We start from the raw sequence: 17,246 nt of genomic DNA on the forward strand, positions 1-17,246 counted from the left end.
CATAAGAACGAATTGTAGTATCAGCACATTATCTTTTGAGCACAGAATCAGCCTTTGATGATGTGTTCTACTAATTATCCATTATGACGCTTAGGTTCCCATATGGATTTCCCTTACCTTGCAGAAAAAAACCCTCATGTAGCCCAGCTCTGAGCTAAATCTACAGTAATGTACATTTTGGTTTAATATCTATGAAAATCTAGGGGGGTGTCCTTCCTCTACTTTTTAGTACCGTATGTGCTAATTGAGTGGTTAGGTTGAGCACTATTCTTAGTTTTGTAAGAGATCAGAAATTCAACTATAAGGTTCTATTGCATTTCAGTTCATTTAAGTAGATATTAATTTGTAACAAAGTCTCTACAGTAAATATTTGAATAAGGTGAAGTATGAGACATTTTTTAAAAGACATTTTTAAAGGACACACCTGGTTTTCTGCTGTTCAGTACTTTACGAACATAAGTCCCTCTCCAGGTGGCTTGAATTTTAAGAGCTGCTGCTTCTTCTTCAGAAGTGGGAGTTCGGTTCTGCCAACTACTAAGGGAATTCTTCTCACAACTCTCTGAAAGAAGGGGAGGAGAATGAGCAACACCAATAAAACTGGAAGTCCTGTAGCTGCTTGCGATGAAGTTAAAAAGAAAAAAAACCAAACAAACACAAAATGACGAGAGCACTATATTCCAGAAACAGAGTGGCTTCTGCATAAAACTTCCATTTATGACAAAAATATCACTCTTAAAATTTTGCTCTTATCATGATAACATTAGACAAAATATACTGTGTGACTACACAAAGTCAGAATGCAACTACTATGCTAATTCCAAATACCAAATAATTTAGTTCTTAATTCTCTTTATGGGCAGCTATTGCAGTGCATTTTTTAAAATCAAGTCTCCTAATGTAATTTCAAAATATCCCTGCAAACATGAATCAACCAGATTTCATACATTAAAGCCTGACTCTGAATACACTTAAAAGAGCTTCACAAGATTTGAAGTGCTTCTGTCTCTCAGTCCAATTATTTTATTAAGTAATAATTTAAACACTAATGTTCAAAACATTGTATTCAACCTTCGCTGAGGAGCCGTGGAATAAAGATAAGACCTATGATAAAGCAAGAGTTCATTTACCTGACTGTGACTTTTGGTTACCAAGGACTTTTGGATTGGAACAGAAATTAGTAGGTTCTGACAGGTTAGTAATGAGCTCTTTGAAGGCACCCTTGCCTAGAATTAGCATTGTGGGAGCCATCAGCACCAGCGTTTAGGGGCAGGGTGTGGAGAGCAGCACTACAAGGAGGCAGAGCCAGGGGGCCAGTTTGGAACTGCACAGGTACAGAACAAGAGCAGTGAGACAGCGCAAGCGGAAGGAAACAGTGCTCCAAAAGGAAGTACCAACAAACCAACAGGAGAATCACAGAATCGCAAGAAGAAACAACAGAAATCTGCTTGAAAAATGTAAACAACATTGCAGGCAAACAAACTAGCTTAAGAAAAGAGACTCTGTCATCTGCCAGGAGATCACACATTTCAGTCTAATCCCTTTTATTGAATATTGTTAAATGTGGCTGTGTTCCCAACTGTCATTCCCCGTGATTGTCTCATTTCCAAACCCCAGCAAGCCTCTTTAATACTTTGTGACTCTGAAAGGTTACACAAGCCCACTTCAGCAGACAACAGATTGGAACTCAACAATAGGAATGGCACAACCACTTTTATAAAACGGAGCATATAATCACAGAATAATATAGGCTAGAGGGGACCACTGAAGGTCATCTGTTCCAATTCCACATCCAAATCAGGATCAACTTAGAGCAGGTCGCTCATGGTCTTGAGTAAATGTCCAGTCCATTTTTTAATAACTCCAGGGATGGAGACTCAACAACCTCACTGGGAAATCTCTTCCAATTCTTTTACTAGCCTCATGGTGAAAAGTATTTTCCTAATACCCAACTGGAATTTAACATGCTCTAAGATGCATCCTGCCACTGTGCATCCCTGAAAAGGGTCTAGCTCTTATCTTCTCCCATTTATTCATCAAAGTAACATATATTTCAAAAGCAATTTGTCCCGTCTACAAGCTTGTCTATTTTATAATTAAATAACCCAGTGGCAAAATGTCTTTTGACCCCACTAATCATTGTTTTCAAGAAAAGGAAGCAGAATTCTATTTTCAGCAGGTGTTTTAGCTCAGAAGAACGGCCTCTGCTGCATAGCCTACATTCCCCATATAAGGCAAAATAATATATTATAAAGTAAAAGTTGTATACTTTTTACATGAACACAGTTACACAGACTGACCTAACAAGTAAGGAGACCCTAACACTGAACCTGAATCAATCATATATAAACGTGTGACTACATCTAATGTTACTCCTGTGTCATCTAAGCATCTCTTGTTCTTATTGCTTCTTAATCAATAATCAAGTAATTGACATCTTCCCCGAGAAAGCGCCCAACTGGTGCAAGACAGTGCCACCTGCACTTGGTTTCAGACAGGTAAGCAAGCAGTTTAGTAGTGTCAGGTTGTATGTCACTGCCAATAAGCATATGAGTCATATAAGAACCTTGTAATAGGTGCAGAAAAATGAACACTGTATAAAGAGAATACATAGTGGCATGGTGAGTCAGATTAGCTTGCTGAATGAACAATTAATTTTGTTGGTTCTTCTTTTCCCCTTGGCTTAGCTTCCTGTGAAATCAGCAAGCTGATCTGATTCCCTAGCACCTGCACAACTAACTGCTCACAGTGGAGTACTTCTGGGATGGGAAGTGGAGAAGGACAGGATTTTATTAATAGCATTTAGTGAAGCTGCACCTTAAGGTCTAAGAAGATCAGAATGTGATCTGCATTTAATCAATGGCTTATATTGTATTTCAGTATTTGTATTGCCAGCAACAACATTCCTAATATCCAGAGAACTATGAATTGCCTATAAGCACACTCTTAAGCGCCATAAGTGACTAAAATTGACTTAGATACCATGATTCTAATTTTTTCTTATTATTGGGCTATGTTTCTGCCAACTTAGCAGGCAAATCAGCCCACCACAAGCTTTTGTAAGTGCTGGAGCTGCAGGAAAGTGTGGGGATAGTACTGCAACAGCCTGCAGTTACACTGGTTTAAGCTGCTGTGGAACCTGAGCTTCAGCTTCACTTGGGAGGGAGAGTAAGTACTTATAGCTGTGGTCAGCAATTACAGCCAAGTCTTACTCTTCTACTACAGAGGATTTTATTCAAAGGCAGAGGAACTGAAAGGGCTTGCATCTTCCAAAAGCTGAAAATCATAGTGCCACAAGCACTTATAACATCATTTATGTTTTCGTATACTGCTATTGATTACCGAACTGTTCACCTGTAGCAGTTCAGATCTAGCCCAACAGACATTTCCCATCCATGAGGCCTTTATATGAGACCAGGCTGATGAGTTCAAATTCCAGCTCACCTGCCACTGAACGAAGACCACATTATTCCCATTACTCCCTCAGAACAGAGCTGTGAAATGGTGATAGGGGAATACACAAAGAGTGTTGGCTTGGTGTTGCCTTATGAACAAACTGAACAGTTTATCCTCTGGGGATGTCAGGTGGACTCCATAACTAGAAATAAATATGTCACTAGAAATAATACATTTCATTTGTGAGGCTAAAGAATATATGGATATACAGTCACTTAGTTAAATGTTAAATTGTTTCTGAATATACAAGTATTATAATTCGATGCAGTGTCACAAACAGAAATTAATTCTATTCACGGAAACTATCAAAAGTACGCTAGATCAGGCTGAAAACTGGAAATGCTGAATGTTTTGTGAAATTATATATTCCTAAAGATTTAATTTCTTTTTTGTTATAACTGTTTTAATAAAATGTTGTAAGAACAAAAAGATTTTTCTTTGTAACATACAAGTCAAGATTAAATACTCTGATCTTTAAATTTTTTTGACTTAACGCTTCTTAATATTTTGTCTTATAAACAGAAGTATGTTACTGCAAAATGCTTTAAATTGACCAATATTAACTAGTGGATGCTTCAAATTTGACAACTGAAAATCAAATAATCAAAAATTTGTGACATGCTTTACTTGTTACTCAGAAGATACCCAGTTAATAATAAAACCGAAGTTCTCAAAGCAGCCTAGCAAGACTTTGTTCACCATAAAATCAGCTGCGCTTTTCTCATAACAGTGTGGATGCAATGTAACATAATGCTGTTTTTGAAAAAGGTCTATTTTGCATGTACTGGAGAAGCACTTTACATATTCAACCAAATAATGGCAACCTTTCCCTCACCCCTTACTGGAACTCAAGTTCAAATCCAAAGTGCAAGAAGAAACAAATGCCCAGAATAATCTCTCCAGCCACACAGCACAACTGTATGATCACTGCTTTTAACCTGTGTTTCTGGAGGAAAGAGAAGCTTGTTCTGGAAAGGAACAGGAACTTCTCAAGTATGGTTTATGCAGATAAGAGAACCTTAGAGCTAACAGCTTGACTTCTAGATAAGATAAAATTTCAGACCAGGAGGTTTTAACAGAACTGCGCACAAAAGGCATTCTACTTTCAACTTCAAAGTTAGAATTTATCTATGAGAAAGAAATGTACCCTTTAAATTGTGCCTAAATGACTGTCAAGTGTTTTGAGACTCAGCTTGGAAATCAGTGCCACAGACCTCCAGTGAGTTCATGAACTGAGTTGGCTTGCTATTGGGCCTAATGAAACCAGGACGAGGTAAAGAGAAGAAATGTGCAACAGAGAACAGGCAAGCAGTATTGAGCTGTCAAGACCATCTCCTGCGTCTCCTGATACGCTTCCTTTCCTTCTCATACCTCTGTAAATTCAGCACCTCACAACTGCCCAAAGTTCTGCAGGGTCTCTTTATCTACTCTTTTCCCAGAAGACCATAGAAGATCCATGCCATGAAGAAGCACTCAGCTTCAGAAACTTCCATCTCTCTGTCATGTGTTCACATGGCATGGTGTTCCACTTGTTTCTTGTGGCACCTCTGCTAGTTGCTCCATGGGGATGGACGGTATTTGGCAGACAAAACAGATGTCACTAGATCATTTTCAGGATGACTTCTCAGAAACCTTACCAGGCACATCTGCTAACTGCAGTATATCATAATATCCTTGCCCTCAGCAAATATTGAGATTAATTCAGCACACAGTGCAAAATGAATATGCTAATATAAAATGGAGCTGGCATATTAAAAAAAAGCTCAGATTTGACCTGATCTACTCTCAGACTACTGACTGATCTACTCTTAGACTGTTGGTGTAAACTCTTGACTGTTAGGTTCCAAAGGGTTATAACTGAAATCTTGACAAGATCCAAGCAACTAACATGACAATGCAGCACTGCCCATGTGGGCCAGGCAAATCAGGTTATGCCAGCCCTTCTAGGCCTTCCTACAATGCACTTCTCACCTGTTTTTTTTCCTGCTATTTACCTATTTTTTCCTGACACTTCACTTGATTTATGCTTTGTTGAATGCAGCTGCCCCCATTTCTTTAGAGTTCTGGGATGGAACCTGAATAAAAGTATGCATTTATTTCAATGCAACCTCTATGAGGCAGGGAAAAATGTATACCCAAGGTCAAGAAAGCCAAAGGGAAACAATTCACTTTCCAGTCTGATAGGAATATTTTGTAATTTAACTCTGGAAAGCAACTAAATCAAAAAGATGTATTGGACACTGGAGGAAGTCAAACTGAAGCAGAATTTTCCTCCTCCATATATTTATTCCACTTTTTTTGATTCTCCCCCCAAATCCTATAAAGTATTCTGTCACAGTAGATCTCATAATTCAGTAATATAGACGAGGTCTTTGCTATAACCTGTCAACTATGCTAATTATTCAAATCTAATTTAAAGTCTTTCCTTCTATTGCTGACAAGTATTGAAGTTTTTTTTGGGGAATACAGAAATCAGTAGTACAGTCATCTTGAAAAATGTGACAGGTGCTGTTAACTTCAAGTGGTGTTACAAATGTCAGCATGCTGACCCTTATATCTTATACTCTTGCCATAGGACATAATTCTGTGAAAAATACAATGAGTTATTCAGTCATTCTGGCTGATCCTTCATCTCTGATATCTCAGAAAAGAATAACCTTCAGATGGGAGGAGATGTGGTGGGAAGTCCCCATTAACGAGTGAGAGACAAGTATATGTACTTTTTAAAAGAACAAGAGTATTACATAATTTTGTCCGTAAAGATATTTGTGTAAATTTTAATGAAATTTGTTTATATGAATTTTCCAAAATAAACTGACTAATGAAAGGAAGATATCATTTTTATTGACTAAGGAGAAAGACTTTATACTGTAAGTTCATAATAGCAGAAGGAAAAGCTAGGTCACCCTGAAAGAATGGCCTTCAAACGGTGATGATGTACATCCCTGCCAGTTTTTCAGATAAAGTATTCTTCTGTCGTAATATGAAACCATATACATAAAGCTTCTATTAATAAATTAAATATTAATATTAATAGATAAAAAACTTACATAGACTGCAAAATAAGTCTCTTAAAAATGGAAATGAGCCATATATTTGGTTGCCGGGCAAACTTAATTCTAACTGCTTATGCCTCCAGCCTGCATACAAAATGAAGCAAAGAACCTTCAGGAAGAGAATTATCCCTGCCTGTAATAAATCTGTTTGCCTTCCAATTGCTCCTCCCACAGTACCTTCAGGTATCCAGCATAACCTAACCAAAAGCTGGAGAAGAGGTGGATGCCAGCACAATAAATTTGCCAAATAATAGGCTTAAAAAACAAGTGAGCAAGCAAACAAAACCCAAAATATTCATCCCCCAAACAAACAAACAAACAAAAAAACCAAAAACCAAAACCCAACCCATTACCAAGAAATAGTTGAACTTTCAACGAAGGTGCTAACTTGAGTCTTCATCCACGTACTAACTTCACTCTCATTTCCTGAACAATGTACAAGGTCTTTTCACTTGGAAATTTTAACAAGAGCCATGGTCTGTAGTACATCAGGTAAAAAAAGCATCTGTAGATGCTTGTTAATGCATGCCAATACCAACAAATGCAAGTCAAGGGAGACAAAGGGCCATTTTATAAATTTTATAAATTAACAAAACATGAACAGACTTTCTGTAAGAAAGAAAAGGATCTTTTCTATTCTAGATGAGTGTCAGACATGCTGTCAACAGTAGAAGGCTTAGGCATCTCACAAGAAATGAACCATGCTTACTGAGGCAAGAAAACACAAGATCAGTGAAGAGTATTTAGAGCTTCCTTCTAAAGAAGAATGGGCAGGTATCTTTGAAATGATTAGCAATACCAGTACAGTACCTGAAGACACAGTGTCATCCTCAGAAACCTCAGTGTCTTTAAAATCCAAAGTGAAGGACCTGAAGGCAAATTTATAGGTGTATGGAGCCTTCTTGCCTAATACGTATTTGATCAAATACCAAAGTGAACTATTGAAAACCTAAAATGAAAAAGAGGAAAAGCATTCAAAGATTAATTCATTTTTGAAAAGTGATTTATATTGATTCTCATTATTGTGTCAAAAACTGTTTAGCTCTTTTTTTCATGGAAAAATGACGTCTTTAACTTCCTCTGACAAATACAGTATCTGAAAACTGGTCCCAACTGTAGGACTAAAACACTTCAAGCCAAAAATCAAGAGAAAACTTGTTCATGCCTGGCTTATTAAATCTAAGACTGATTCTACGGCATAAGTTTTTATCACCCAAAAATATCTTAATAGTTTATGTGAAGTGAGTTGGTGGTCTTATACAGGAGTTAAGAAAAACACATTATAATCACCATCATGACAACCGGCATTCTTATTAGAGGTTTTAGAACAGAGACCAAGAACTGAACAGGCACGCTTTCTGAATTATGAGGGAGCACCACAAGGAAATGCAAGAATATATTGATGGGCAAGAGGGGGAGATTTGGTGTCCTACTTATCTGACTAAATTGGTGGCTCTCTTTTTGTTCTCAACATACTGGTGCTCTTTAAAGAGCAGAAATCTAGTATCTTTTTCCTTCTTCCAACAGATGGAAATGTTCATCTTTTCAGACACTTCAGAGTGTGTCTTTCAGAGCTTGTTTCATCATTTGAATTGAAGAACGTAGTAATAACTTATTGGAATAGACATAATTTTTCTTTTTCATTGTCCTTATTTTCAGATTTTTCTGCTTTCTGGAAACATTTTCTCCTAAGTTACATATTTTAATATTAATAAAGACTTCATTTTAAAAGATTTAAGACAAGGTTTTCCTTAATGTAGACTGGTGAATCTACTTTACTACTGTGCTGGTTTTGGCTGGAATCGCATTAATTTTCTTCACAGTAGCTAGTACGGGGCTACATTTTGGATTTGTGCTGAAAACAGTGTTGATAATTCAGGGATGTTTCACTTACTGCTGAGCAGTGCTTGCACAGAGTCAAGGCGTTTTCTGTCTCTCACCCCACCCCACCAGCAAGTGGCTGGGGGTGCACAAGAAGCTGGGAGGGGACACAGCCAGGACAGCTGACCCCAACTGACCAAAGGGATATTCCACGCCATATGACATCATTCTCAGTGTATAAGGCTGGGGGAAGAAGATGGAGCGGGGTGGGACATTTGGAGTGATGGCGTTTGTCTTCCCAAGTAACTGTTACGCGTGATGGAGCCCTGCTTTCCTGGAGATGGCTGAACACCTGCCTGCCCATGGGAAGTAGCGAATGAATTCCTTGTTTTGCTTTGCTTGTGTGCGCAGCTTTTGTTTTACCTATTAAACTGTCTTTATCTCAACCTATGAGTTTCCTCATTCGACTCTTCTGATTTTCTCCCCCAACCCACCGGGGGGAGTGAGCGAGCGGCTGAGTGGTGCTTAGCTGCTGGCTGGGGTTAAACCACTACAACTACATTCTTACATTTTTCACTCTTCATATTAAAGATAGATAATTTCCATATTTTCATTCTTGAATTACTGATGGCTCAGTGCCTCTCATTTATCTCATTTTTGTTTTTTATTCCTTTACAACTATACACTGGTCGTCTTAGAGGGGCAGAGAGGAAGAGATGTGTATGTTCACGCCTACTGAATTTTTCTTAAGGTCCCTAAGTTTTACACATATTTCATACGAGCATATACATTGAAAAGTTGTATTTTCCATTCCGGAGAGATCAAACTGACTTTTTCTGTTGGATGTGGCATGGAAATTATCTCTTTCATGAGTGATGCAACTGAAATAATTCTTTCTTAATTCTGTTGTTTTGTGGAATTTGAGACTGGTGTCAACCCATGTATAAAAGCACTGGCTTAGGTGTTCTATTTTTTAATATCAGTGATTATAAAAATATTAATGCCTTTCTTCTATTCAGTCTTCTAAAATACAGTCTAAATTGCATTAGCTTTCTAGTACATTGATGAAAGTAAGTGAATCTGTAATATATAAAGTACTGGCTGCAGAAAAATCAAGTTACCAACATTTGCATATACAAAAAATTAGCATATCTATTACATAACTTTTTTTTGCAATCTTTTTATAATAATGGAAAGCTAGAGTACAGGGATCTACAGAAAAGTGCAATGTTTTCATGATTCATCTCAAGACCCTCTAATTTATCACACACAAAGCAGGAAAGTTGAATGAGAATGTTGCAGTTTCAAAAAACAAAGAAAAAGAACCCAGAAATACCGTGAGTGAAAAAAGCCACATTACTATCTTCACTAATATAAGCTCTAAGAATGTTTTCCTATGCCATCAATATTAGGCACAGAAAGGAATCAGTCTAGCTTTTCTGCATTTTAGGTCGTTTCTTTTAAATAAAAAATTAAGCCATAAAATAATATTAAAAAGACGCTTTCTACCCCAAAGTGTGCTAAACTAAACTGAGAAAATTAGAGACTCATCTTTATAATGTGCTATTCTGTGCATATTATAATTTGTTCATATTAAAAAAAGATAATTATAGGACACAGTTGCAAGTTATGTTATTTGGACTTACACTTAATAATGAATGTCACATTTGGAGCACTCAGGAGGTTCTTTTTAAAAGTATAGTCATTGGTTTGAAGGGGGCAATGACAATGTTAAGCTGTTAGCCAGCTTCTGTAGCCTTTAGATATGTGTTTATTAAAATATTTTGTTCACCTTGAAGTGTTTGTCAGCCATTCCAGTACCATGGAGGCCAGGAGGACAAAGAGTCAGTTCCAACTCCTTCAAGGCTTTAGAAAGTTCAGGCTTACTGCTGAAATTATTTACCACATTTCCAACCGCTTTCAGGATTGCTGTAGCCTGTTCTATAAACCGGTAGCTCTCCTGGAGAGAGAGAAGAAAAACAACCATTATTAGAAAGATTGCTTTAAGATTTTCTTTCATTTTCTTTCTGGACTGTCACAACATACAAGCACTTTTTTCTGTGCTGAAGTACAAAACTTTCCCTAAGTCAAGTAATTGTTATTAATTTTATAAACTGTAAAATCAATTGGATCTCTGGTATTCAGAAGCATACAAAATTTTCACTGATTTCAGCTATTGAAATAAAAACGTTAAAGCACTATAACAGGGAGCATAACATAGATTTGTTAGGGATTTTTTTTTCCTGTCTCATTAGTTCTAGAACATTTAATCCAAATAAGATGCACACAGAGACTTCCTACTGCAGTGATAATAAGACTCTTGTTAGCTGAAATGTACAGCATCTCTTCTATTATAAAAGGACAGATGAGTATTTGTATCCCACTGAAAACAACATCCAAATACATGCTGCCTAAAGCATCATCAATCTTCATCAGGATTTCTGTACAAGAATGTGGACACTTTCCTGCAAATGACACTCTGCAGAGAAATTGCTGTCTTCAAAAAAAAAACAACCCAGTGCAAAGACCCCAGGATAGAATTTTGCTTTTTTTTTTTTCTTCATGAGGAATAGCTTTTCATCCACAATCTGAAGACAAGGGGATAGTACAGCCACAAGACATTTAGTGGCCCGACTTCTTATATTTAAACTTCTTTGCTACAATAAATGTTATAAGTTTGCAGAAGCTGCTTTAATGTCCTATTATTAGACCCCTGAATCTGCACTGCTATATAAATTTGCTGTTACACTCACCTTTCAAAATATTTTGGCACAACTGTGCTCTAGAAGCTATACTCCCTCCCCACAGTGCCCATGACAAATATTTGGGCCTACTACTTGCCAAAGAAATCTTGAAAACGTGGATGGCAGTGATATCTGTCTGGATTGTAGGCAACAAAGAACAAAAGCTGTAGTAATTACTCCCCTGGGCCTCTTATCTCAGCTATGAAGAGTTATTTGAATCAATTGTTCATTTTAGGTATAAAAGCTACTCTGGGACCCCGTGAGTAATATGTGTTCTCATGGGACAAGACAAACTTTATTGATGTGACAGTTTATTTTACTAGGCAGGTTATTTTTTAATATTAATTAATATCTGTACGTGTATTTTATCACATGCCTCAAAAAGACAGCTTATATACTACACCTGACATATGTATTTCAACAGGAGTATTTTTAGCATTTCATTTTACATTGCTGTTCTATGTAAACCACAATACTACCCAATGCTTACTTATGTATGATTCTATATACTTATTTCTATGATTCTATATTTATGTAAGACAATTATTGCAATATCCATCCCAGTGCCTACTGTTTTGCAAAACACATTTCATTAATGCACTCATTCATTTTATGTTGAAATTAATATTATACCATTAAATATAATAACTCCAAATGAAGATCCAACAGTACTTCATTTTAAAACCAAATAATAGTCAGAAACGCCTTTAGCACAATGCTTGACTAGTTCTGGTTATGCATACCTTTTCAAGACCTGGCATCACAGCATCCTCCTCTCCAAAGACACATGGCACCATGCTACAGAGATGAATATGGTGCCCTATGGGAGAACTTACTGTGAAGAGCAGTACGTGTCGCCTACATTCAAGAAAAGAAAAAAACAAAAAGCACTTTTTTACATTACAGAAATTCTTAAGTTTTTCCTTCTATACATTTCTCAAAAATGAAATCCATTCCTAGATATACTGGCTCTTCAAATACTGCATTTCTATCTCATTGCTTCTCAAAAACTTCCAAACATAGGTAGTAGGTAAAATCAGAGAACTCACTATTATTTTACTTTTATTTTATTTATTTAGGTTTTATTTTGGTTTTCTTTAGCAAAATAGGTAGTTTCACTATTTCAGATGGATACAAACCTGAAGTTTTTTAGTCAGGATTAGAGTTAGATACACTTAAAAACATATTTGCTCTAGAAAGCTTAGAAAGGATGTCAAGCATTCTGGGCATACAGTACGTAGATCATAATTTCCATGTTTGCATTGACAAAACCAGAGAAAAAATAACACATAATTGTGTCAGGCTAGATGAACACTACAGAGTGATGATTTTATGTAGCTACTGTGGGCCAAACCACTGAACCACAGCCTCCTAAGGTGGCAAACAACAGAAATTCGTTATGTCTTATTGGGATACACTCAGCTCATCCTTGTTTGCCTGATTGTATCCTATAACAGATTCCAATCATAAAAGAAACCATTCCTAACTATAGTTATATGACACAGGGGATTCATGCTCTTCTCTGCATGTCCTGCAGTCCCACTTGAGGAGCTTGCTGATATCAAATGGTGAAGCTTCATAGTCTTCTATCATTGTCACAATGGCATTTAGCTGGAGAAGTTAATCCAGGTCACAGCTTCCAAGTGTTAACCAGAGATCCGGCAGTGAGAATAAGAAAGGAAAGTTACTCCCCACACTTTCACTTTTTAAATTGCATCGTCTTGTAAGTGAAATTTAAAATGTTCCCCGGCCACCAACAGACAGAAGGAAGAAAGTGCCTTCCTAGCTTAGCAAGTCATGTCTCATTTGCAATGAAATGGGGGAGCAGTCAATAAGCCCATTTGCCTCCCACACCTGCTGTAAATTAAAGCTTCCTGAAAGCCTGCTGGCTCTGCCTGAAGTAGAGAGAATCAAAGGTGAGAAGCTTATCAATTTGAATTGCCTGTATCTCTGCTAGCCTTGAAATTTGCAGGTGCAAAAAGATACACATTTTTGGCTTCCCTACAGCACAGAGATATGCAACTTCTGGAAACTACACGAAGAATGTGGTGGCAGAACTAACCTTTAAATAAAAAAAGTTACAGTTCCATTCTTAGTCTGAATTGAAACAAATAGAGGGCACTATTAAAGACCTTTGATTTAATATAAATGTTCTAGTATTGTGTATTTTCTTTCTATGCCAATTTATTTGAAACCTTACTTGATTTTTTTAAAGTACATCTTGTCTCATCTCTTTGAGATTAAAATGATTCCCTATTTTTGGAAAAGTAGGAGGCCTCAATGAATTAGTCAGCAACTTTATGCTTATAGGAACATACGAAGATGCCGTTTTCCTTGTTTCACTGGAAGCATTTTCAGAAACTAACAAATATCAAAGACTTTGCCTTTAATCTATTTATTTATTTAAACAATCAAGCAATGCTGTACCCCGAATATTTAGAGTTACACACAAAGAGAAATAAATCATATTAAGCACTATGTAAATGTGAAGCTAGGGAAGACTTCATGGACAACCTCAGAATGTCTCCTGTCATGTTTCATAAATCCTGCTATGATAACATAAAACCTGGTATCATCGTTTTTTACAGTGCCACTAAAAGTCCTAATTTTTAAATTTTTGTTGATACTCTGGGAAACATCTCAAAATCATTCTAGTTAGAAACACTTTTAAGTAGGAATTTGTATTTCAGGTTGTTTTTTTTTTAGAAAATCAGTGTGATTTATCTTGCTAAGTGCTCTTAATTAGAAGTAAAGAATTCAAAGTCTTTACAAAGGTTTGGTAATTATTTTAAATTCATAGCAATTTTGAAGTCTTATCAAACCCTAGCTATCAACCAGTTCGATATTCCAAAAACTTATGTTTCAGGAAATAAACTCAGTTACTGTGTAAAGTAAAAGACCATCTCAAGCCTTAAGAGTGAAGCGTTAGTACATACCCAACAGGAAGATTTAACACAGTAGCCTTGGTTGAGGATGTATGCATCTTTAACACAAGTTTTCCAGGAGTCACACATTTCCAAGAGAAATGTTCAACTATCAGCACACCCTTTGAAATACTAGAACATTCCTGTTTAGCACCTAGAATAAAAAAGGGAAAAAACCCCACAATTGGGGGGGGACGACGACGGGATGCAGATAACAGTAAAATGAAGACAAATACACTTCTACCGAATCTGTATCTACTATACAGTCATTGAAGTCTTCATTTAGACTTTGATAATTCGAAAAGCCAGTCATTTAAAATGCTGAATTTTATGCTACATATAAGACGTACAGAATATGGCTTTTTTTTACTATTCACTAGAAAATAATGGTATAAAGCATGTGTTAGGAGGATGCGTAGATCAGACATCTTTCAAGTCACTTAAGGCTGCTCTAAAACTCCATAAAAATCCATTCTGTCCATATGCAGAGGAAGCAAACAGACATACAAAGCTTATATTTATATTACAGTTTAATTATTTTAACAGGATGTTTCTTTTAAACTTTCTTTTGGTTCTATCTACTCTACTCTAGAGACACTAAAATTATGTCCGCACTGATTAGCTTAAGCCGATTGTCACAACATGAATTAGCTTTTCTGAATGCCATTCTATGACTTCCATTGAAAACAAGTGGTTTTTATGTAAACCACCCAAGCTATTGGATCTTGAAATAAGCATCTGTAAATATACTTAAGAGCTTACAGTGCAGGAGTTTAAAAATCACTTCAAAAACAAACTTTGGTCACAATGCTGATTTTACTGCATTTTGTTCAGCTAAGGCATAAAGTAGCTTGCAAGAATGGAATTTGTAGGAAAAAAAATTCTTAAGAAACACAAGGAAATCCATACCAGAAATATATTGATGAAAAGCTTGCAGCAAATCACAATAAACAGTCAAGGGAGGGATCCTTTCAAGAAAATATTCATCATCGATGTTACATAACAAGAAAGTATTACTTTAATATTAGCGTATTTCCTAGAATCAATTTGACTGTTTAATGCTAAACTCTCAAATTGTGCCAAAATACACCACAGCCAAATGCAACAGCACAGACATATTCAAGTATCGGAAAATACAACATTAACATGCACTTTTCTATGTTGGCCTTACCTCCAGTATCATCCCAGCGTACCAACGCAGAAAAGCTAACCAGGATTTCAATGGGCATCAGACTGTCCACAAGTAAATAATAGAATACTCGGTCATCAGTAGACTGCATACAAAAACAGACATTTGTTCATCTTCCATTTTCATTGAATGCTGGCTGCCTGGGCTCATACAAAGTATGACTAAGATTTCAGATATTGTGACCCTAGATATGCTACGGGAAGGAAGTAATTAACTCTCACTACTTCTTCCAAATTTCAGACATGTCACTTAAGCCCAGAGCCTCATGCTGGATTGTATAAACCACAATGTTCAGTTGAGATAAAAGGAAATAGAAAGGTTTCTTAAATTAGAATATATCTACTTTTATATGATATTCTTCACATGTACCTCAGTTTAGTAGTTCTACTTGCCAAACAACATTCAATGGAAGACCAAAAATTGTCTCGTGCTGCAACATTCTGATTCTAATGAATTACAGTAAGCGTGAAAGAAATAAGCGCTCTTAATTTGTAACACATGACTGATTCTGCCTCATTATGTTTTTTTCTATAAAAATATATGGAGGCAGCATTTTTCACTCTCTTTAAAACATAATTCCTATGCCAATATTAGAAAGTATAGAGTGGTTCTACTGTTCCTAGTAATTATTCGAAATCTGAAGGTGCATGAGCTGCTTTGCTTCAGAACTGTTTTAATACAAGTTTTCCTACATTCTCCAGTGTCATATCAATACATTTTTCTCATCTTATCCTGGAATACCACTAGTATTATCTTCGTAGCATAATATAAAAGCGTTCTTTTGTGAGTTTGATACAGGTTTTACCTAATAGTGTAAACACCTCATCTGCATCAATGTAAAAGAAAAAATAGAATGGTTTTACAGCAAAGGGTTAGTTTTTTGGCACAATAGCACAAAGGCTTACATAGCCTTGATGCTGATTATGGCTTATGAAAGTGTATCATGCAGTGATTGGGAAAATTTCTTGTGATGTGATTATAAATACAGAGAGGTGTGAAACTGCAGGTACACTACAATTATGAAGCATAATCCATATAGTTAACCTTCTCAGTACAGGATTTTACATAAAGTTCACACCTGGAGTTTACATTTCAGTACTCTACAATTAGCCTTCAGTTACAGTATAAAGCTAGAGCTGGAACGGGATATTCAAGCATGTTGAATAACCTCCAGATAATATGAACTAATGGCAGGTTTGAAGAAATACTGTCATTTCAGTGCAACTACAGGGTATTTCTAATCCCTGAAACAATCCTGTAAGTCGCTAAAGAATTTAGCATGTAAAGAGGAAATGGAGGGCTATGCTATACAGACTATTGATGTGGGTTTTTGGTGACAGGTGAAGTTGAAAAAGAACTGAAGGGCAGATTCTGCAGCTGAATCACCATTAAATTTAATTTATTCTCTACATTGTTATAAGGTAGATTTAAATCAAGATAAAGAGGGGATGGAGATCTGATTCACTGTAATATGTACTCTCACTACCAACTTTCATGATTTACATACTCTTTTGTTTTAATTGCACAATAGCATTTTTTCTTGTCTTAAACACTGTGAAATACTTCTGCATATTTGCTGGCAAACATTATGTTTGCATTGACTATGGTAATCTTAAGGCATTATTATTTTTTCAGTAATAGCAGTTCTATGTGGTCTACCAATGTTGCTTAGGATATATGTATATCTAATTATATAAGGCTTTGACAAAATTTTTAAAAAGCACATAAAAACTCAATACAGTCATATACCTTAAAGTTTGTCTTCTGATAGTTATAAGCATATGTATATGGCTTGTGGAAAACATACAGGTTCCTAGGGAGAAAATAAAAATACATGTAGGAAAATAATCTTAGTATAAGTTATGTATTTCACATGTCTATTTCATAGCATAAGATACTAATTTTACTCTCATAAATCAGGCTCCCAGTTATTTCTCAAAAATGGTTCAACATTTTTAGTTTCATAAAAGGTAAATACAATTCATCCCCAGAGAAATCAGCTGACATTAATTTCTACCTTTTCTGCACTTCTGCAGTTTTCCATTGGCCACTGATTTGT

The 17,246-nt window shown here is 36.2% G+C and overlaps 1 protein-coding gene across 1 annotated transcript in view; it reads right to left on the reverse strand.

The window, feature by feature from the left end:
* ADGB (androglobin) overlaps positions 1-17,246 on the reverse strand; it is a 130,321-nt gene that overhangs the window by 44,423 nt on the left and 68,652 nt on the right. The window contains exons 16-22 of the mRNA XM_075087998.1: positions 16,937-17,000; positions 15,170-15,272; positions 14,011-14,152; positions 11,818-11,932; positions 10,123-10,290; positions 7,320-7,458; positions 425-559 (exon numbers count right to left, since the gene is read on the reverse strand). Coding sequence (XP_074944099.1) covers positions 425-559; positions 7,320-7,458; positions 10,123-10,290; positions 11,818-11,932; positions 14,011-14,152; positions 15,170-15,272; positions 16,937-17,000 — 866 coding nt within the window. The remainder of the gene's footprint in view (positions 1-424; positions 560-7,319; positions 7,459-10,122; positions 10,291-11,817; positions 11,933-14,010; positions 14,153-15,169; positions 15,273-16,936; positions 17,001-17,246) is intronic.

Source organism: Phalacrocorax aristotelis, chromosome 3 (genome assembly GCF_949628215.1).
Source record: "Phalacrocorax aristotelis chromosome 3, bGulAri2.1, whole genome shotgun sequence".
Classification (NCBI taxonomy): Eukaryota; Metazoa; Chordata; class Aves; order Suliformes; family Phalacrocoracidae; genus Phalacrocorax; species Phalacrocorax aristotelis.